Source organism: Sinocyclocheilus rhinocerous, unplaced genomic scaffold, assembly GCF_001515625.1.
Source record: "Sinocyclocheilus rhinocerous isolate Xijiao unplaced genomic scaffold, SAMN03320098_v1.1 scaffold625, whole genome shotgun sequence".
Taxonomy (NCBI): Eukaryota; Metazoa; Chordata; class Actinopteri; order Cypriniformes; family Cyprinidae; genus Sinocyclocheilus; species Sinocyclocheilus rhinocerous.
Window position 1 is genome coordinate 39,666 of NW_015646350.1, and position 22,787 is coordinate 62,452.

Genomic DNA, 22,787 nt, shown 5'->3' on the forward strand with positions numbered 1-22,787 from the left:
CATTTACTGTTAAGCCTTGCTTGTGCGCAGACAATGACGCCATGAACTGGGGGAAAAATGCGAAGAGACTCATTAAATAGCTCAACTATGACAATCCTCTGGTCTCGCTCTGCTGATGCCATTGATGAACAGGTGGCCGTTTCAATCATTTGTTTCTGGTTCGGTCGAAAGCATTCAGAACACTGTGTAGTTTTGAAGATGCAGCCAAATTGCCGTCACCTAGATTCCAGTTCCCATGGGTTCTTCTCTAAGAATTGCATAAACACAGTGGATCCGAAAAGCATTTGGCCACACTAAAAATGAATAGAAGTCATTGCATTAGATGACAAGATGTGGCATCTGCAAATGATTCTCAGAATTAATGTCATATTCTCCAGCTGGTGTCAGGGTGATTTTTAGTGGATGTATGGAGTCAGTAGTTATGCTGCTTTCACGTGCTATCAGAATTATTGTAAATACGAGATCCTAGTCAGAAATTGGACATGAATGTCCTCTCAAGTCATATTTGCGACTGGAAAACTGATTTTCTGAGTTCTGAGAGAACTATTGCTGTAGTGACTGTTAAGTTTGATTCATTTTTAAAATCTATATCGCTTTCTCTTTCCATTGCAGTCACAACCCAATGTCACGAGAACACTAAAAATATTATTTTACGTAAACATAAGTATTTTACAAGGTGGTGATTTCGTATGAAATCGTACAATTTACTATGTACGAAAATGTAATATAGTTACGAACTGTCATGAGATTGTGTTGGTCATGTATATTTATATATATATATATTCATAATCATATTGTATATTGCATGCCATAATGCCTATTCTATGTATTTTGCACAGCGAAAACAGCATTTATTTAACCAAAATTCCAGATGTGATAAATGTATACAATAGCAGAAGTAACATATGGTTGTCAACTAAAAAGGATGCTACATTTCATTCAAAATCCATTAGATATTGACTAAATATCTTCTGTACAATTGGATCTAATAAGATTTCTCCAAGAAATAGAAAAGAATGAACCTGGTGTCGCACATGATTCTTATTCTTTTTGAAAACAAAGCACTTGAATGTGGCTCATAATCATGACTTCAGAAGTGGGAAGCAGAAAATAACAGATAGCATGTGAAAGCAGCATTAATTATAAAAACTATGAATATGTCCCACAGCATTCGACAACCACAATATCACAACAATATATTTAGTGTTTTATCATTTAAACTTAAACTCATTTTATGTGAAACCGTTTGTTTCTTATCAATGAAATCACACTTGAAATTGTGGTTTAAGTGTGTTCCAGTGCTTATTGAGGTGATTGTATTGGTGTACACATGTATGCAGCATGACTCTATGGGTGTCATTGCTCTGGTCTACATTATCAGGAGTGTGTGTGTGTGTGTGTGTGTGTGTGTGTGTGTGTCTGTCATTTAAGCACATTCCTGGAGGTATATTTAAATGGTGTAAGGGTGAAGCAATGGCAGCTTGGTGCACATCATCAATTAAATCTACAGAGAAATGGAAAAGCACTTAGAGCAAACCGTTTGATCTTCCCTGACAGAAGTACAGAAAGACTCAGGGAGAGCCAGAGAGAAAAAGGAAGAGAGAGATGTGTGTGTGTGTGTGTGTGTGTGTGTGTGAGACTGAGAGAAAAACAGAGATAGAGCAGTTAAAAAGTGTTGCTTTGATACACAATTAAAATGAAAAGTCCCAAGTTAGATGTTGACTTCAGAAGGAAATAAAGAAAGCAAGAAGAAAGGGAAGAAGAAATACAAATTTTAGCCATGTAAATTAACTGTACTTTTACTTTTGAATGCATCAATCATATTTCCCTGCTCCTTAGTTGGTTAAAAAGATGCTTAAATCTGCATGCACCTGCTAGATCTGTAGCCTCAGATGAGCAAAGTGAGTTCAGATTTAACTTGCAACATTTTCTGAACCCATTTCTTCCCATTTGGCCAACACCTGTTGGATCTATGGCTTGGCGGTAAACATACTTTCACTTGTGGTGTTCCCAGTCAAAAATATCCAGCCTACAAAAAATTGCTTATAAATCTTCTTGTTATGCTATATTATTACCAAATATTGGATTCAATCTATTTATCAACTTGTTTGCTTTCAATTAGCATGGTTTTGTCATTATTTTTTGGAACTGATTGATCGTAAGCCTCATTCATCTGAGCTTATGCTCCTCAGGTTTTAAATGAATGTTGCTAAAATTATCCATAAATCATGCATTTTTCATTCAAAAATCAATTAAGTCTACAATCAGTCAATTCCAAAAAGAAGAAGAAGAAGAAGAAAAAAACCTGTGCGGATTGAAAGAAAACAAGTTGAAAAAAAATTGAATCCAAGATTTGGTGATGAGCATAATAGAACATTTTTAAGCAGTTTTTAAAAGGCCGCTCATTTTTGACTGTGGACACCAAATTAGGTGAAGGATTTTTAGCATAGCACTAGGGTTAAATGCTCGAGCTCTTTAAAGTCGAGTGGATTCTGACTGACTGTCAACGTTTTTTAACGCAACTTTTTATTTCAAATTATAGCTATCATCCTTGGTGTGAACGGGCCTTTAGAATGATTTATGAAACTTTTTGTAGGTGTGAACTAATGAACTATGGGAAATGTGTAAATCCAATTGCAGAATCCATTTCTGCATGTGTTGAATGATACAGGTTAGTGCAGCTGTCAGATGCGCAATAACTCTATACAGTGTTTGTTTTCTTCTGGCTTTGAACCCATGAAGTATTGCATAATAAGAAAGAAGCATCATTGTTATGGAGCTTTTAGAGCTGCTGTAGAGGTCTGGGTGTCTCTGTGAGAGGCGTCGCTGTGTGCCAAGCGGGCACAGGTGGCCCTGGTGTTGCGTCTGCCCTGTGAGGGGGCACCCAGGGGGTTCAATGGAAGGGCAGCTCTGAATTAGAACGGTGTGTAAACAATTCCAGTCCTCTGAGAAGAGCGGGACAATGAGACACGGAATGCCCCCTGCTAATCGTCACTGCTGGGTAACCGGATCCGTGCGCGCTCTGCCTCGCTCTCTTTCACCTTACTGCACAGTAGGGCCTTTGTGCTGTTTGCTGCCCTTCTAAAGGCGCTATGAAAGGAGGATGAGGAAAGGTAGTGGTGGCCGAAGAGGGCAAAGGATGGGTGGAAAAGGATCTGAAAGGATCTGGAGGAGGACATGAGAGAAAGGGATGCAGGGATAGAAAGTCACTGAGGATAAATGAGGTGAGCAGAGAATAGTGCTTAACAACTGGTGGGTGATGAGCTGAAATTAGTGGTCTGTTTTGTCACAAACATCAGGGAAATAGCATCTGAAATGTAAATAAAGGGCCGCAATAAATGAATGCATAGGTAGGATAGCAAAACAGACTTATCTGAAAAGGACACGTTTGTTTTTGATATCAAAGGCGGTGTGTGGACTAAGTTAACCTCTGCCTCTCTCCTCAATTAGTTTGAGCTTTTTTTTTTCTTTGTAGGTTTTTCATTGTATTATTATAAATTAGATGCAAATAAATGCCAGTGTGTGATTTTAACATTTCATTTTTTTTGTTTAGTTTGTAGAAATGGGTCAGTGACATCGGTCATCAGTGACAGCTCATTTATTCTTTTGCTCTTTTAATTTATTAAAATCATATAGTATACAGTACAGTGACATGAATACACATATGGTTAACATGTCTTTAATTTCTGCAGAAGAATGAGGATGAAAAATGAAGAAAAACTCATTTAAATGAATTCTTAAATTCTTAAAAAGAAAAACCTTATTAAGTAGTCTGGTAATTATTATTATTATTATTTATGTTATTATTATGTCTTTTAATCCTGCCTTTTAACGAAACTGCTTCGTTGCTAATCATATTTGAAAAATGTTTCAAGTGGTGCAGCCAGCAAAGTCATGTTCAAAGTCAAAGTTGGCCAACATGCAGAAGGATACAGAAAACAAACATCAAACAGGAAATTATATGTAAATATATAACATATTAATTAAATGATATGACCCCTGCAGACCTTCATGGCTGTGTGTGTCAAGATCAATAAATCTCTTGAAATATGAGGTAATTTGAGCTTTTTTGGACAAGGCAATATTAGTTCTGGATGTAAAATGTCATATGGTGAAATGAATGAATAATTCATGATATTTCTAAAAAAATGTCACCTTAAAATATTTGTAATTTTCTTGAATTTGTTCAATATGAACATTATTGTTAACACACGCATAAATTCAATTCTGTAAGGAAAATGTTACATTATTACGTTAAGTTTTTCCTTGGTTATACCATATCACATGACATTTAAACAAATGGTATATGTTTTTTAAACCATATTAAAACAATAAAACCATATTAAAATGACATTTCTAATAACTTGCTGGGTGCTGGGTCATCACTTGATGATCGATGTAAAATCTTGATCCTGAAGCAAAACCAGCTGAGAACCACCAGATCAGATCACAGAGTCTGGAACTCACTGTGTAGAATTACTAAAGAGAAACATACAGCTTCATTTTCACACAGTGGAGTCTCTTCAGACCATGATTCACGGCTCTCAGTAGAGGTATGAGGATGACAGCTGCTCTCACTGGCTCTGATGCACTGACTGAAGAGTCAACAAGGCTGCTATTGTCTGTGCCTGTGTGTGTGTGTGTGTGTGTAACACTCTCACACAGTGATAAAAGACAGAACAAGAGCCAGAGAGACACACAGAGAGCTATCTTCAGTCCCTGACAGAGCTTATCAATCACTGAAAAGTGAGAGTTCAACACTTTGTAGACATATGTTCTTCATATGTTTTCTTATTGTGTATCTGAAATATTACTGTGCGTGTACAGTGAACACATTGCACACCAAATACATTAAGCCCACTTACTGTACAGCATATCAAGCAGAAAAGGTTATTATGTGGCACCAGAAGAATACAAAAAAATTGACATGGACTTTTTTTTCTTGACTGTCATTAATAAACATGCACAAGGGAATAGTTCTTACTACCATGTTTATTCCTTTGTAATCAGTGTTTGATTACTTGCAATTTCTTCCATTCCTGTAATGTTTGGAAAGAAAAGACTGGTCAACTAAACGCACTTCAGTCTCTTTCTTCTTTTCATTTCTTTCTTTCTTATGTTGAGTACAAAAGAAGATAGTTTGAAGATTGTTGGTTGACGGTAGCCATTGGCTTCCATAGTATTTTTTCAACACTATGGAAGTCAATGGCTACCGACAACTGTTTGATTACCAACTTTCTTCACAATATCTTCTTTTGTGTTCAACAGAAGAAAAAAAAAAAAAACTCATACAGGTTTGGAACAGCTTGAGGGTGTGTAAATAATGACAGAATTCTCATTTTGGGTTGAACGATCCCTTTAATTCAAGTTCTTTGGCTACCAAAACACTCCAGGCTCAATGTCAGAATCTGCCCTCTTTGGAAAAAAAACCCCCATTCAGACAGTTTTCACGATGATAAAATGTAAACACAATTTGGTCAGCCAGTTTGAATCAATCCCAAGCTCACAAAATGTGAGAGATGCCTTCTGCCTCACAGAGGCCAGATGATGGAGGGAATGGTGAAAAAGAGAGAAACGGCTTGAGAAAAAGAGACACTTAAAGCTGTCTGCGGGACTATGTCTCAATCAGTGGCTCTGGAGAGTTCAAACATCTGTCTAGAAATGTGCTCTGTGTTTATGCATGAAAAACCAGAAAGGGGCGGCTTGACTTGCCTGCGGGCAGCAATAGTGCAAATGAGGGTGACATTTGAGTTAATTGTGTGAATGTCAAGCTAACCTTTCACTGCCGTGGAAACGTTTTGACACTGTTTTGAAGTGCCGATATAAAACGGATGCCTCTCTTTTACTGTTTGTCTTATACAGTTGAACACGATAAGGAGTTTTTGCCCATGAGGCGCCATCACAGAGAATTCCGATTTGACCTGTCCAAGATTCCGGAGGGTGAAGCGGTGACTGCTGCAGAGTTCCGCATCTACAAGGACTTCATTCCAGAGCGCTTTGACAATGAGACCTTCCGCATCAGTGTCTACCAGGTGCTGGAAGAACATTCGGACAGGTACATCTACACTGTCTACCGTGGATATACAATATCAATTATATTTAGGGCTCTTAGGCAAGCAAACACACATCTGTCGGACACTAGGTGGCACTATAAAAAGGTCCTTTGCATATTCTATTTTAACTCTAGAATCATTGGGGCTAGAATCTGTTTTTCTTTACTCTGAATCCTTGGGTCAAAATCTTAAAATAATGTTCTTGGCAGTTTTATTTCCGCCTATGAAAATTGTCTGCTATTTAGATTTTTTTTATTTTTGTGAACTTTATCTTCCAGGCTGTTCACCAGATCTTCACCAAAATTTGCACACACTAGCTAGGGACATTGCTGGCAAAACGATGTTACTTATTTTTTTTTACATATTGACCTTTATCTCCTGAATGCAATGTCTAAACTTAACAAAAATCTTTGTGCACATAGACCAGAGGGCTTTGAGGACGCATGTAAAGTTGCGCCAAAATTGCAAAACTGCAGCAACTAAAAATCCTTAGTAACACCATAACCATCTGATCGGAGAAGTTAAATAATGGCATACATCTTCTTTGGTGGACGTCCTGACATATCCTCTAATATGACTCAGCTACATAAAAAATGTCCGCCAGTAGCCAATCAGATTTCATTGCCTAATAACGTTGAATCTGAATCATTTCAAAAATGGATATAATTGTACATTGTGTGAAAACGAGTATGTGCACCAAATTGTGTGACAATCTATAAATGTTTTTGCTAACAACTCTAGAATTCCAGTCTTCTGAATCCTAAAGTGCCCCCAAATCAGTTGATTATATATGCATATCCATTTTCACAAGTAAACTTTTCCGCCATTGAGTTTTTAAAAACATTTTTTAGACTCGTCCTATAGTAAGCCATTAATCCGATTTGCACGAAATTTGGTGTGTATCATTTAGACATGCTCCTGACAAAAATGTATCAAAAGAATTAGGATTCATGTAATTGTTTAGCAGATAGAGGCTGATATGTTTTTGTCTGAGGCTCATAATGACTAATTAGCCTATATCTTGTGATCCTATCATCCAAACTTCATGAAACTTGATACGTATTGTCCAGTCTCTACTGTCCTGTACAAGACAAAAATGGCAAAAATAATTCATAAAAAACAAAAAAACATGTACATGATAGACCCAGATACGTAGTCTGGGTCATTTGTGTATGTGTATGTGTGTTATCTTGTGTAGGTTTGTTCATATGTTTTGACGATGTGGACAAGCCACTCTGTCTGTCCATGTTGGCATACCTAGTTAGTTTAGCTTCTATCAAGTGACAGATGAATTTGCACTAGAAAAAGTGATTGGACTTACAACCTTTGACATCAACAACAAAACTCTGCAGATTTTCCCTCCAAATCAGCATCGAAAATATGTAAAATGTCTGCAGATTCCTTGTGGGCCTGGGTATACTTTACTATTTTTTATGGTGGCTGTTTCTCGCCTGTGACTTTTTTTCCAAGGAAAATCCTTTCCTCTTGACGGCTGTAATGCTCTCAACCCCTCTGGTCTGTAAACTCTGGACGCATTTGATTTATGTTTCCTTCTATTTCCTCTAGCCGCACACACAATGCTCACTCTATCTAAGCATCCCAATGCAAACTTTACTGTTGCACCACACCATGTTTCCTATTCCGACTCAGCGGCTCTCCTCTCAAAGAATCAGTTGTGCACCACAGGGCTTCCCTTCACCGCACGTTCGGGACCTTCTAGAATATCGGCGTGAACCGCGCTGTGAATTGGGTTCAAGAACGTCTAGCTCCTTCTACGTGCTGCTTGACCCCTCCTGAAGGCCTCAGTTGCCTCGACAGGTCTGTGGGTAACAACACTCCCCATTGTGCTCATAAAAAATGTCCGCCAGTAGCCAATCAGATTTCATTGCCTAATAACGTTGAATCTGAATCATTTCAAAAATGGATATAATTGTACATTGTGTGAAAACGAGTATGTGCACCAAATTGTGTGACAATCTATAAATGTTTTTGCTAACAACTCTAGAATTCCAGTCTTCTGAATCCTAAAGTGCCCCCAAATCAGTTGATTATATATGCATATCCATTTTCACAAGTAAACTTTTCCGCCATTGAGTTTTTAAAAACATTTTTTAGACTCGTCCTATAGTAAGCCATTAATCCGATTTGCACGAAATTTGGTGTGTATCATTTAGACATGCTCCTGACAAAAATGTATCAAAAGAATTAGGATTCATGTAATTGTTTAGCAGATAGAGGCTGATATGTTTTTGTCTGAGGCTCATAATGACTAATTAGCCTATATCTTGTGATCCTATCATCCAAACTTCATGAAACTTGATACGTATTGTCCAGTCTCTACTGTCCTGTACAAGACAAAAATGGCAAAAATAATTCATAAAAAACAAAAAAACATGTACATGATAGACCCAGATACGTAGTCTGGGTCATTTGTGTATGTGTATGTGTGTTATCTTGTGTAGGTTTGTTCATATGTTTTGACGATGTGGACAAGCCACTCTGTCTGTCCATGTTGGCATACCTAGTTAGTTTAGCTTCTATCAAGTGACAGATGAATTTGCACTAGAAAAAGTGATTGGACTTACAACCTTTGACATCAACAACAAAACTCTGCAGATTTTCCCTCCAAATCAGCATCGAAAATATGTAAAATGTCTGCAGATTCCTTGTGGGCCTGGGTATACTTTACTATTTTTTATGGAGGCTGTTTCTCGCCTGTGACTTTTTTCCAAGGAAAATCCTTTCCTCTTGAGGGCTGTAATGCTCTCAACCCCTCTGGTCTGTAAACTCTGGACGCATTTGATTTGTGTTTCCTTCTATTTCCTCTAGCCGCACACACAATGCTCACTCTATCTAAGCATCCCAATGCAAACTTTACTGTTGCACCACACCATGTTTCCTATTCCGACTCAGCGGCTCTCCTCTCAAAGAATCAGTTGTGCACCACAGGGCTTCCCTTCACCGCACGTTCGGGACCTTCTAGAATATCGGCGTGAACCGCGCTGTGAATTGGGTTCAAGAACGTCTAGCTCCTTCTACGTGCTGCTTGACCCCTCCTGAAGGCCTCAGTTGCCTCGACAGGTCTGTGGGTAACAACACTCCCCATTGTGCTCCCATCAGGGAGCGAAAAGAGACAGAAATGGAGGGATAAATGAGACTGGATTCGGCTGAGGTAGCAGATGTTGAGCAGAACAGGTGTTTGGAGAACACACATTGAGCACCTGAAATGCTCGGAGTCTCTGAAACGTCTGAAGTGTGTTCATGAGCTTCCAGTCGTTCCGCTTTCTGTCCCTGCAGCGATTCCCTTGTCTTTCATTGTATACTGCCTTTCAGTCTCGTTCTTACGCTGTCGTCTTGTCTTGCTCTGATTTCCTCTGTTTGATTTAGTGCAGGGCAGCCACACTGTGAGATCAACAGCCGTTTATAAAGCCATTATTTTCAATTAAGGAAATGAAGTGCTCCCCAGGGCTTACCATCTGGAGTGAAGCGCTCTGTTTCTCGCTCTCCCATTTCTACAGTTAATTCACTCTTTCCCTCTGTTTCACTTTATCTGCCACCTTCTCCATCTTTCACTGTAAGGCTCATTCCAATCAGTGCCTCGCAAATAGTTACGTTTTTAATTATCAGTGGTTTACTGTACAACATCAAGAGTTCATGAAAATTTGTTAAAGCAGTAAGGCGAAGTTTGATACGTTTCATAATTCAGTTCATCAGCATAATATATGTTTTTAGACCTGGATTAATTTGCTTTGATGCTTTCATTCATTTCATTTGTCGTAAGACTTGGCGTTACTGTATGGAAGTCACCAGATGTTTTTCACTGCTATTATGTGAGTAGAAAAGGAGCTTGACAGAGTTGAAAGGTTATATATAATATAATATAATATAATATAATATAATATAATATAATATAATATAATATAATATAATATATAAATATTGTTTTTATTTCCATTTAAATATTTTTTAATAAAAAGTTGAAAATTTGTTGTGTAATAGTTGTATAATATAATACAATTTAAAAAGTAAATAAAAAAGTTGTGTAATATAATAAACAAAATATAAGATAAAAACATTATAAGGTAGAAGTGTTCACATCCTAAAAGAATGAGAATAAAGTTTTAAGTTTTTAAGTTATGCAACTGAAAATCATTTTATGCAGAACCTGTGGGTACAACTTTTATATAAATTATATAAAATATATAATTAATGAATAATTATATCGAGTTTTTAATTCTATATAAATATTTATTTCTAATTAAAATATGAAAATTAGTTTATTAAAATATGAAAAAATATAGTAAGGTAAAGTCTGAAACATTTCATAATTTTTGCAGTTCATCAACAGGTATAAGATATGTTTTTAGACCTGGATAAATGTAATTTTGTTGTAAGACTGTGGTGTTACTGTATGGAAGTCACCGGATGTTGTTCACAGCTATTATGAGAGTAGAAAAGGAGCTTGACCGTATTCTTTGTTCATACAGACAGTATTCAAGCTGCTCATGTAAGCTGTTGTATGAACAGGATAATTCAAAAGTCACACCTTTATATCATTCTTTGTATCAGGATGCCACTGATTGTATTTTTCTTTTGGTTCACTTCACTTGCCTTCCATCTCTCACCTCTTTTACATCTTTGATTGGATACGAATGTCATTCTAGATATCTGTCACTGATTCTGTTGGCTCGCACACACAGTGCAGCAGTTAGCTGGCCACAGATCACCCCAGAGGCATTTCTTAAAGTGTTTGGTTGACAAACACAAAGTTTGGAGTTCAAGGCCTTGGGGAAAGAGCTGGATACAGTTCAACTGACACAAGAAAGATAGCATCATCTGAATGCCTCTGATTTTTGACCTTTTTGACTCGAAGGCCTAACACAATATTCAAAGCTCCCCTTCCATATACACTAAGATGTTTCTGCTGTAATTATGAAAACTGTTTTTATTGATATGTTGAATTAATTAATGTGCTTAATTTATTTAGTACTGTATATTATCTAGGATTCATTTTGTGGTACTAGAAGTTACAGTGTATGAATATATACAGTATATATATATATAAGTTACTGATAGAGTGTTATTTTAATATTATTGATATACTGTTATATTTGTTTTGTGTTATTATTTTTATGTTAATGTTTTTGAATTAGTTATTTGTATTATTATATTTTTGTTTTAATTTTAATTAATTAAGTTTAAGTAATTTTGTGTTTTTTCATTTTATTAGTTTTTTATATGTCAATATCGTTTTTATGAAGTTTTATCTTCTAGTTTTAGTTTATTTATTTTATTATAACTTAAACTAAGCTTAAAATGACAAATGTTGCCTTGGCAACTATAGTGGACATAAATTAAGTTACATATTTTTATATTTTATTTTATTTCAGTTAATGTTTATATTATTTCAAACAATTTTTTATGCTTTTAGTTTTAGTTAACAAGAGTAATAACTCTGGTTCTGACACCGCTAAAGAACTGAAATCCCACATCTTCATTGAAAAGAAATGACATATATAATATAAATATGCTACTTTTCTCTTGTGCAAATGCTCATTTGCTCATATGCTCTCTCTCCATCAGGGATTCAGATTTGTTCCTGTTGGACTCGCGGGTGATCTGGGCAGCAGAAGAGGGTTGGCTGGTGTTCGACATCACAGCCACCAGTAACCACTGGGTGCTGAACCCGGGCAGGAATCTGGGCCTGCAGCTGGCTCTGGAAAGTTTGAATGGTAAGTGAATGTGCACATGCCGCAGGTCACAGGGGTCAAAATATGAAACAAGTATATCATCTTGCATCACAGACAGAGACTGCTTAGACTGCAGAGACTTTCTTAGCCCATGCTGCAGAGCACTCGGCTTGTTTTGCCTTTGCTTTTGTGTGCCGTTAAGTTCAATGCAGTTCAGTTCAGTAAATGTTTACAGTGTCTTTGAAGGGCAATTTATTACAATGCATTTACAGGCCATTCAAAGAAAACATCTACAGTGGGGTCCAAAAGTCTGAGACCACTAGAGAAATGCTTCTATAATGCGGGTTTTTTTTTTTTTCTATTTAAAGGGATAGTTCACCCAAAAATTTTAATTACCCCATGATTTACTCACCCTCAAGTCATCCTAAGTGTATATGACTTTCTTTTTTTAGATGAATACAATCGGAGTTATATTAAAAAATGTCCTAGCTCTTCCAAGCTTTATAATGGCAGTGAATGGGTGTCGAGATTTTGAAGTCCAATAAAGTGCATCCATCCATCATAAAAGTACTCCACATGGCTCCGGGGGGGTTAATACATAAATTAGGTTGAACGGTGGGTTGGACGTACATGGAAAAAGATAGGCTTCAAGTATCATTCAAAAGGCTGAATGTTTCCTACATAATTTCCAAAAGGCTGTTAGGGCTGCTAAGCATACATTTTTATCTGATATCATTGTAAATAACTCACACTGTTCTAGAATGCTCCTCTCGACTATTGATTCTGTCTTAAACCCTCCTGTTAAGACTTTATCGGTGATCTCTCCTTTTGAGTGTGAAAACTTTCTTAACCTTTTTTCTGACAAAATCAATCCTACTCAAGATGAAGTTTTTGCCTTGATACAGCCTGTACTTGATCACTTTATTTTGCTTCAAAATCTCAACCACCATTCACTGCCATTATAAAGCTTGGAAGAGCCAGGACATTATATAACTCATAAATATAACTCTGATTGTATTCGTCTGAAAGAAGAAAATCATATACTGATGGCTTGAGGGTGAGTAAATCATGGGGTAATTTCCATTTTTGGGTGAACTATCCCTTTAATTGTTGTTGTTGTCATTAGAAATTATATAATCCAAATAACAAATTGAGTGAAAAGTTGACCTGCAAAATTAACATGAATCTCATAACATCTTACAATTTTGGTTTGTCTCTCTTTTTCTTTAATGGCAGCAGCACTTGAGCTGCATGAAGTTTGTGTCAAACCTGATGATTTGCAGCCACTGCACAACCCAGGCAAGGAAGATAATTCCGCAAATAGCTGCAATTGCAGGCTTTCAAACAGAGATGGCGACAACGAGGCAAAACTTACGGACTGCAGCTTTAAATAGCACACTTAAAATTATAATCAAGTACTTTACATGTTTTATGTTATTCAACACATCAAAATGAGTGTACTTCTTTAAAGCACAACAAAAGATTATTAAAACATAATAATTTACAATGCACTTTAAAGCAAAACTTTTAATTTGACTTTATATAAAGTGCACTTTTTAAAAGTGTACTTAAGTGTGTTAAGAAACAGTCATAAAAAGTGAACTCTCTTTAAATTCATTTAAGTGGCTTTTTATTTCATTAATATTATATTATCTACAAGTACAGTTTTTAAAAAGATACTTTTAAAATTTGAAGCACACTACAAGTGTACATACAATACAGCTAAGTGCACTTCTTTTTCACAAGGGTCTTCAGCTTCAATAGAAGATGATCGACCATTTGTACAAAGATCCACATGATCAATTTGATCAAATGAAAAATGATGCAGAATCTGAAATGTTCTTTATTAATTATATTGAATTTCAATGTAGTCTCAAACCTTTAGAACCCACTGTATATATATAATCTGAAAGAGGAAGAACCAGTCAAATGTACACAAATGAACCTAGAAAGGTGCTAATGATCTGACTCTTCATCAACTAACCTTGAGATTCAAGACCACTAATTCAAGATAATGCACAGAACTGATCTGTCATAATCTAGATGTTTTGATCACTAATGCTTACTCTGGAGTTTCAGCAGAAATCACTATTAAGAGTGTAGTTTAGTCTAAGATCAATGCTTGGTCTGGATGTCCTAAATAAGTTTTGAACCTACTATGTTTTTCACTCACATACTTCATTGCCAGCCGCAGTGGGAGTGTGTTTTGTACTGAATCTACGTGAGTAGGATGGTGTGTGTGTGTGTACAGGATGTTACAGGTTTTAAGTGTTAGCATGAAAACAGGTGCAGTGTATTATGGGGCTCACATAGATCAGCATGCTTGTCGAGACATGCTTGCGGGACGCCTACCCTGTCGCCGTAGGCAACCGGCAACCCGGCTTTACCTCAGCGTGGAGACAGAGAGAGCATTCCTTCCTCTTTGCAGGAAACACACACACACACACACACACACACGAAAAGTTGCAGGGAAAAGCGTTCCTTGCAGTAGAAAGTACTCATAATAACCTAACCAAGGTCAGGCTGGTAATTAGAGTGTATGTGTGTGTGTACATGTTTGCCAGTCCCCATCACACCTTAAGCCCAGACGTGAATTACGCTGTGGGAGTCTGAGCTGCACCTGCCGCAAAGATTCCTACTGCTGGGTGACTGGCAGGTCTTCCACACATACACACACACACACAAACAGGCAAATGTATGTCTAGCCTGAGTGTTAGAAAACCTTGGAGCCCACTAGTTTAGCTGAATTGCCTGAATCCAGATTTCCAAAGCTTTCTTTTTCATCCAGCGACTATATTAAACTAGATCTTTATTCTTTTTTGAAAAAAAAATAAGTGGTGCTTGCCCAGGGAAAAAAAATACAGCCGTGATGCTAGAGTGGTTGCTGGGGTGTTGCAGTTAGGTTGCTAAGGTGTTGTGGGGGTTGCTAGTGTGTTCTGTGTCGAATCACTCTCGAGGTACTTTAATGTCTTACAATGATTGGTCTGTGCAGAGCTTTAAGTCGAACACATCCACCTTATGAAATGTAAGATGACCTACGTAGGTCTGAAGGTGGGGGCGTTAACTGCGTTAATAATTTTAACGCGTAGTTTTTTTCCATAATTAAAGGGATAGTTCACCCAAAAATTTTAATTACCCCATGATTTACTCACCCTCAAGTCATCCTAAGTGTATATGACTTTCTTTTTTTAGATGAATACAATCGGAGTTATATTAAAAAATGTCCTAGCTCTTCCAAGCTTTATAATGGCAGTGAATGGGTGTCGAGATTTTGAAGTCCAATAAAGTGCATCCATCCATCATAAAAGTACTCCACATGGCTCCGGGGGGGTTAATACATAAATTAGGTTGAACGGTGGGTTGGACGTACATGGAAAAAGATAGGCTTCAAGTATCATTCAAAAGGCTGAATGTTTCCTACATAATTTCCAAAAGGCTGTTAGGGCTGCTAAGCATACATTTTTATCTGATATCATTGTAAATAACTCACACTGTTCTAGAATGCTCCTCTCGACTATTGATTCTGTCTTAAACCCTCCTGTTAAGACTTTATCGGTGATCTCTCCTTTTGAGTGTGAAAACATTCTTAACCTTTTTTCTGACAAAATCAATCCTACTCAAGATGAAGTTTTTGCCTTGATACAGCCTGTACTTGATCACTTTATTTTGCTTCAAAATCTCAACCACCATTCACTGCCATTATAAAGCTTGGAAGAGCCAGGACATTATATAACTCATAAATATAACTCTGATTGTATTCGTCTGAAAGAAGAAAATCATATACTGATGGCTTGAGGGTGAGTAAATCATGGGGTAATTTTCATTTTTGGGTGAACTATCCCTTTAATTGTTGTTGTTGTCATTAGAAATTATATAATCCAAATAACAAATTGAGTGAAAAGTTGACCTGCAAAATTAACATGAATCTCATAACATCTTACAATTTTGGTTTGTCTCTCTTTTTCTTTAATGGCAGCAGCACTTGAGCTGCATGAAGTTTGTGTCAAACCTGATGATTTGCAGCCACTGCACAACCCAGGCAAGGAAGATAATTCCGCAAATAGCTGCAATTGCAGGCTTTCAAACAGAGATGGCGACAACGAGGCAAAACTTACGGACTGCAGCTTTAAATAGCACACTTAAAATTATAATCAAGTACTTTACATGTTTTATGTTATTCAACACATCAAAATGAGTGTACTTCTTTAAAGCACAACAAAAGATTATTAAAACATAATAATTTACAATGCACTTTAAAGCAAAACTTTTAATTTGACTTTATATAAAGTGCACTTTTTAAAAGTGTACTTAAGTGTGTTAAGAAACAGTCATAAAAAGTGAACTCTCTTTAAATTCATTTAAGTGGCTTTTTATTTCATTAATATTATATTATCTACAAGTACAGTTTTTAAAAAGATACTTTTAAAATTTGAAGCACACTACAAGTGTACATACAATACAGCTAAGTGCACTTCTTTTTCACGAGGGTCTTCAGCTTCAATAGAAGATGATCGACCATTTGTACAAAGATCAACATGATCAATTTGATCAAATGAAAAATGATGCAGAATCTGAAATGTTCATTATTAATTATATTGAATTTCAATGTAGTCTCAAACCTTTAGAACCCACTGTATATATATAATCTGAAAGAGGAAGAACCAGTCAAATGTACACAAATGAACCTAGAAAGGTGCTAATGATCTGACTCTTCATCAACTAACCTTGAGATTCAAGACCACTAATTCAAGATAATGCACAGAACTGATCTGTCATAATCTAGATGTTTTGATCACTAATGCTTACTCTGGAGTTTCAGCAGAAATCACTATTAAGAGTGTAGTTTAGTCTAAGATCAATGCTTGGTCTGGATGTCCTAAATAAGTTCTAACTACTGCAGAATTGAACCTACTATGTTTTTCACTCACATACTTCATTGCCAGCCGCAGTGGGAGTGTGTTTTGTACTGAATCTACGTGAGTAGGATGGTGTGTGTGTGTGTACAGGATGTTACAGGTTTTAAGTGTTAGCATGAAAACAGGTGCAGTGTATTATGGGGCTCACATAGATCAGCATGCTTGTCGAGACATGCTTGCGGGACGCCTACCCTGTCGCCGTAGGCAACCGGCAACCCGGCTTTACCTCAGCGTGGAGACAGAGAGAGCATTCCTTCCTCTTTGCAGGAAACACACACACACACACACACACACAGGTTTGTTTTTGTGAATTTGTGAAAAGTGGGGACATCCCATAGGCGTAATGGTTTTTCTACTGTACAGACCGTATATTCCATTGCCCTACACCAACCCTACCCCTAAACCTACTTAAAGCCGGTGTGTAGGTAAAAGGAGTCCAGAATGGCACAGAGACCGAAACAGATGTAAGTGCAGGAATTTTCTGAGTAAACAGGGAACTAAAAGTGCACTTGAGAGTGAGAGAGATTACACAAAATAAACATCAGAAATAGCATATTCTTGGAGAAAACACACACTCTCTTACACAATTCTCTTGTTTTATAAGACTGTGTGACCGTCTAAGACACAAACTGAATATTATATAATGCATATTACACGATTTATTAGGCCACAGGGCTCTGACAAAATTAAAGATAGCTAAACTGTCTCGTTGAGTGATGTGTGGAACTCTCTTAAGAAACGATTCGCAGAAACACAAATGGAAAAAGTTTGCTTCCTGCTACACAGGTGAAAAACATCTTTCAAGGGTCCTGTATAACTTCTCTTCTGGGATTTGTACCTGTCATCATTTTCACTAACAATTTCAAGATGTTATTCTGTCCTCTCAGATCTCAGAGAGAAAAGAAATGAGTAATTAATTTTAAATGAATGATGCATTGTGTCTCCGTATGTGCTGTCTCCCCCTGCAGGTCAGAGCGTGAACCCATGGGTGGCGGGGCTGGTGGGCCGCAGTGGCCCCCAGAGCAAACAACCCTTCATGGTGGCCTTCTTCAAAGCCACAGAGGTCCACATCCGCAGCATCCGCTCCGCACAGGGCGGCAACAAGCAGCGCAATCCCAACCGCTCCAAAACCGCCAAGGGCCAGGAGGCACTGCGTGTAGCCAATATCGCAGGTGTGTGTGTGTCTTTGAGTACAGAAGTGTGAAGGCAGGTGAAGAAAAACAAATGCAAGGATAGCAGTAACAACCAGAAAGAAAGGTCCTTAAAACAATACCATGCTAAACTATTTTTCCATGGTAATTTTTGCTTAATGATGATTTCATCACTAGAAACTAGGACACCCTTGTTGAATGTGCACTTGTAGTGTACTTAAAATCTTAAAAGTATATATACAGTATATATCAGGGATCCTCAAATCTGGCCCACGGGATCCACTTTCCTGCAGAGTTTAGCTGTAACCCTAATCAAACACACCTGAGCATGCTAATCAATGCCTTCGGGATCATTAGAAAATCACAGGTAGGTGAGTTTGATCAGGGTTAGAGCTAAACTCTGCAGCGCATTGGCCCTCCAGGGCAAGATTTGAGGAACCCTGGTATATATTTTAATGAAATAAAAGGTCACTTAAGTGTACTTAAAGAGAGTTCACTTTCACATTTCTTAACACACTTAAGTACACTTTTGAAAGTGCACTTTGTAATATTGTCAAATTAAAAGTTTTACTTTAAAGTACGCTTCAAACCATTTTTTTAATAATCTTTTGTTGTGCTTTAAAGAAGTACGCTTATTTTGATGTATTGACTAACCTACTAAAGCACATGTAAAGTACTTGATTATTAACTGTAACTGTGTTATTTAATATTACACTGAAACACAACACATACACGTTTCAATAGAAATGACATTCAATTATATTTTAGTTTATCATAAATCAGTGTTTCTCAACCCTGGTCACACTGCACATTTTGTATGTCTCTCTTATCTGACACACCTATTTAAGTTCCTGGAGTTTCTTTTAATGAGCTAATGAGTTGAATCAGGTGTGTTTGATTAGGGAGACACACAAAATGTGCAGTGCTGGGGGGCGCTCAGGACCAGGGTTGAGAAACACTGTCATAAATGCTTGTCAGTATTCAGCAGTACACTTGGAACCATATTTCAAAGAAAATTAAATTATGTAATTACATATAAAGATGTTTTAAGTCCTACTTAAGTGGTTCAATAAAAGCACTCCAAAGTTCAACTAATTACATTTAATATAAACTTAAAGTAATAATATATTTTAATTCAACCGAAAATAACAAGCAATTAAGTGTCTGATAACATTACATTCAGTTCACACTTAAGTATAAAATTTCCTTAATTTGTACTCTTAGTTAAAATATGCTGTGTGTGCTTCTTTTTCACAAGGGCTGTCAACAGACTATTTTATCAATAAATTATTTATTCACTAACCAAAAAGGTAAGGATGGTCCACCCAAAAACGTAAATTCTGTCAGCGTTTACTCCCCCTCATGTCATTTTAAACCTGTGTGCTGACAAATTTTCCATGGAATTAAAACACAGAATCTGAAATTTTTAATAATCTTCACAGCTCACGCTCCAAAAAAGACAATTAAACAGTCTTCTGAAGCCTTATGAAAGCTTTTTATGAGAAACTTGTCAAAAATAACAGCGTGCAGGTTTGGTTTCAACATGATATGTGACCCTGGACCACAAAACCAGTCTTAAGTCGCTGGGGGATATTTGTAGCAATAGCCAAAAACACATTGTATGGGTCAAAATTATAGATTTTTCTTTTATGCCAAAAATCATTAGGATATTAAGTAAAGATCATGTTCCATGAAGATATTTTGTAAATTTCCTACTGTAAATATATTAAAACTTAATTTTTGATTAGTAATATGCATTGCTAAGAACTTCATTTGGACAACTTTAAAGGCGATTTTCTCAATATTTTGTTTTTTTTTGCACCCTCAGTTTCCATATTTTCAAATAGTTGTATCTCGATAGCCAAATATTGTCCTATCCTAACAAACCATACATCAATGGAAAGCTTATTTATTCAGCTTTTATATGCCCTTATGACTGGTTTTGTGGTCCAGGGTCACATATGAATTTTCATTTTAAGCTGAACTATCCCTTTAAGACAAAGGAGAAGCAGAGCTGAATTGTGTGTGTGTTCATGTGTTTCCTATTACTGTGTGATTCTCTGCAGGTTATCAGTTAGCATTACAGTGTTAAATGGATATTAAATGAATCTGGGTCGATGTTCTGCATAGGTATGAGGGTTATAAGTATTCCAGACGACTTCAGTGACCTATACCTCATATTTCTCCATGTCTCTCACAGTTTAACGTTAGCTTCAGCACCCCTTCACACATTTTAACTCAGACAGTGTCCATATTTGAAATACTTTCAGCTGTTTGACTAACAGACATAGACCTAATCATGCAAACTTTTGATTTAATTGAGTTTTATTTGATAATATTATCATTATTAAAATACATTATAAAATTCTGTAAAAGGTTTCTTTACTCTTCAGTAATCCTCTCTCTCTCTTTGTTTTCAGAGAACAGCAGTGCGGATCAGAAGCAGGCCTGTAAGAAACATGAGTTGTATGTTAGTTTTCGAGACCTTGGATGGCAGGTGTGTTATTCCTCACCCCTTCATTTCTCTCTTCAGACCCTCTTTTTTTGTAATTGCCATTTGTAATTGTCAGAAAATCATTCAAAGGGCAAACATATAGACTACCATTCAAAAATGTTGGGGTCGGTAATATTTGTTCATGTTTTTGAAAAAAAAGTCTCTTCTGCTTACAAAGGCTACATTTATTTGATGTTGAAAAAATACAGTAAAAACAGTAATATTGTGAAATATTATTAGAATTTAAAATAACTTTTCTATTGTAATATATTTTAAAATATCATTTATTTCTGTGATGATAAAGCTGAATATTCAGCATCATTACTCCAGTCTTCAGTGTCGATCCTTCAGAAATCATTCTAATATGCTGATTCACTGCTCAAGAAACATTTATTATGATCAATTTTGAAAACAGTTGTGCTGCTTAATATTTTTTGGGAAACCATTATACATTTTATTTTTCATGATTCTTTGATGAACAGATAAGTTTAAAGAACCATTAACGCATTTAATTGAAATAGAATTCTTGTGTAATACTGTAATGTATTTACTGTATTTACTGTTATGCACATGTGCACTCTTCGAAAACGGCGTTTATTGAGGACGCGTTCAAATGTATCGATTAAAATGTATATATATTTAAATAGAATGGAAGAGATAGATTGTACTGCATATTAGCTTGCTTATTGTGCCCAAGAGCATAATTTATTTAAGTCCATATGTCTTACTAACAAGAAACTATGCTTCTAACCACAGATCGAGAGTGGTAGTTCCAACCACGCTAAGTTTGAGATGCTGTTTGCGAGTGTTCGTTTGAACTATGGTTTCGGGAAACACCAAATCGTTGAACTATGTTGGTAACAACGGAACTTGTGACCACAGTTGGCTAGCAATGCTTTTGGGAAACGCACCCCTGCTTAGGATAAGATAGACCACCAGCCTAGAACCAGCAACAAACCAGCTAAAATATTCCAAAAACCAGCTTGATGGGTTTAACCTGATTTTTTTCACTAGGTTTCCTCTCTCAGCTCTGTTCTTTTTCCTTCTCACACGACATTCCACTTTATCCCTCACTGTGTTTATGGCTCAGACCATTTTATGAGTCTGCGTAGCTCAAGTCAGTCGCTCCATTAGGCTGCATTACCTCAAGATCACGAGCACCAGCAGGCAAGCAGAGATAGGAGAGCCTCGTTTCTGTTTACACACAGATAGTCTTGCCACCTGTAGCATATCTGTCTCTCCTGCTGGATCATGGCACTTAAACACTCACTCAGAGCAGCTGGCGAGGACTCAGAGACCCTGGCTCTAGCATGTGGGTTTATATTCCCCCCAAATTCCCTTTTGAATCATAACATTTTACACATACTTTAACACGAGTGCGGAATACGATTACGCATTATTGTGATATTTTGGTTCACAATTGGAGTGATCTGACGTACAGAATGCTTTACAAAAATGAAGACCATCTGGTTGGGAAAGATCTAGCTCAGGCTTTATGACTGAAGGTGGATGTCGTGTTAACAGATTTGTGCTCTGTCCATCTTTCAGGATTGGATTATAGCTCCTGAAGGATACGCTGCATATTACTGTATGGGAGAATGTGCCTTTCCTCTCAATTCCTACATGAACGCCACAAACCATGCCATCGTACAGACATTGGTAAGACCTTCACCATCTACACATCTAACCTGGCTCCAAAATGTACTTTTTACCACAGCTGCCAATCATAAATACCATATTTCTAAAGCTGTATCTTGCTTTCTTTTAATCAAATATACACTACCATTCAATTATTTGGGTTCTATCGTTTATTTTATTTTTTAAATATATTTTATTTTATTTTGGGAAATCAATTAATACTTTTATTTAGCAAGGTGCATTATTAATTAATCAAAAGTGACAATAAAGGCATTTATAATGAATTATATAATGTGTATTAACACCTATACATTATAAAAGTCACACATTTCTTGCAACAGCAATATCAGTTTAATCAAAAATCACATAACTTGTCAAATCAAAAAAATTAATACTTTTATTTAGCAAGGATTCATTAAATTGATCAAAAGTGACAGTAAAGGCATTTATAATATAAAAAAAAAAAAATCAAACTCAAATGCTGTTTGAACTTTGCATTCATCAAAGAATCCTGAAAAATGTCTCACAGTTTCCACAACAATATTAAGCAGCTCAACTGTTTTCAACACTGATAATAAGAAATATTTCTTGAGCAGCAAATCAGCATATTAGAATTATTTCTGAAGGATCATGTGACTGAAAATTCAGCTTTGCATCACCAAATGACATTTTACAATATATTCACTTAGAAAATAGTTATTTTAAATTGAAATAATATTTTACAATACTACGTTTTTTTCAATCTAATACAACCCCAATTCCAGAAAAGTTGGGACGTTTTGTGAAATGCCAGAAAATCAAGAATTTGTTATTTGTTCATTCTCTTCAACCTTTATTTAATTGAC

At 36.5% G+C, this 22,787-nt stretch overlaps 1 protein-coding gene across 1 annotated transcript in view; it reads left to right on the forward strand.

The window, feature by feature from the left end:
* Positions 1–22,787, forward strand: part of LOC107707365 (bone morphogenetic protein 7-like) — a 55,989-nt gene that overhangs the window by 21,208 nt on the left and 11,994 nt on the right. The window contains exons 2-6 of the mRNA XM_016511353.1: positions 5,863–6,055; positions 11,637–11,785; positions 17,628–17,831; positions 20,231–20,307; positions 21,853–21,963. Coding sequence (XP_016366839.1) covers positions 5,863–6,055; positions 11,637–11,785; positions 17,628–17,831; positions 20,231–20,307; positions 21,853–21,963 — 734 coding nt within the window. The remainder of the gene's footprint in view (positions 1–5,862; positions 6,056–11,636; positions 11,786–17,627; positions 17,832–20,230; positions 20,308–21,852; positions 21,964–22,787) is intronic.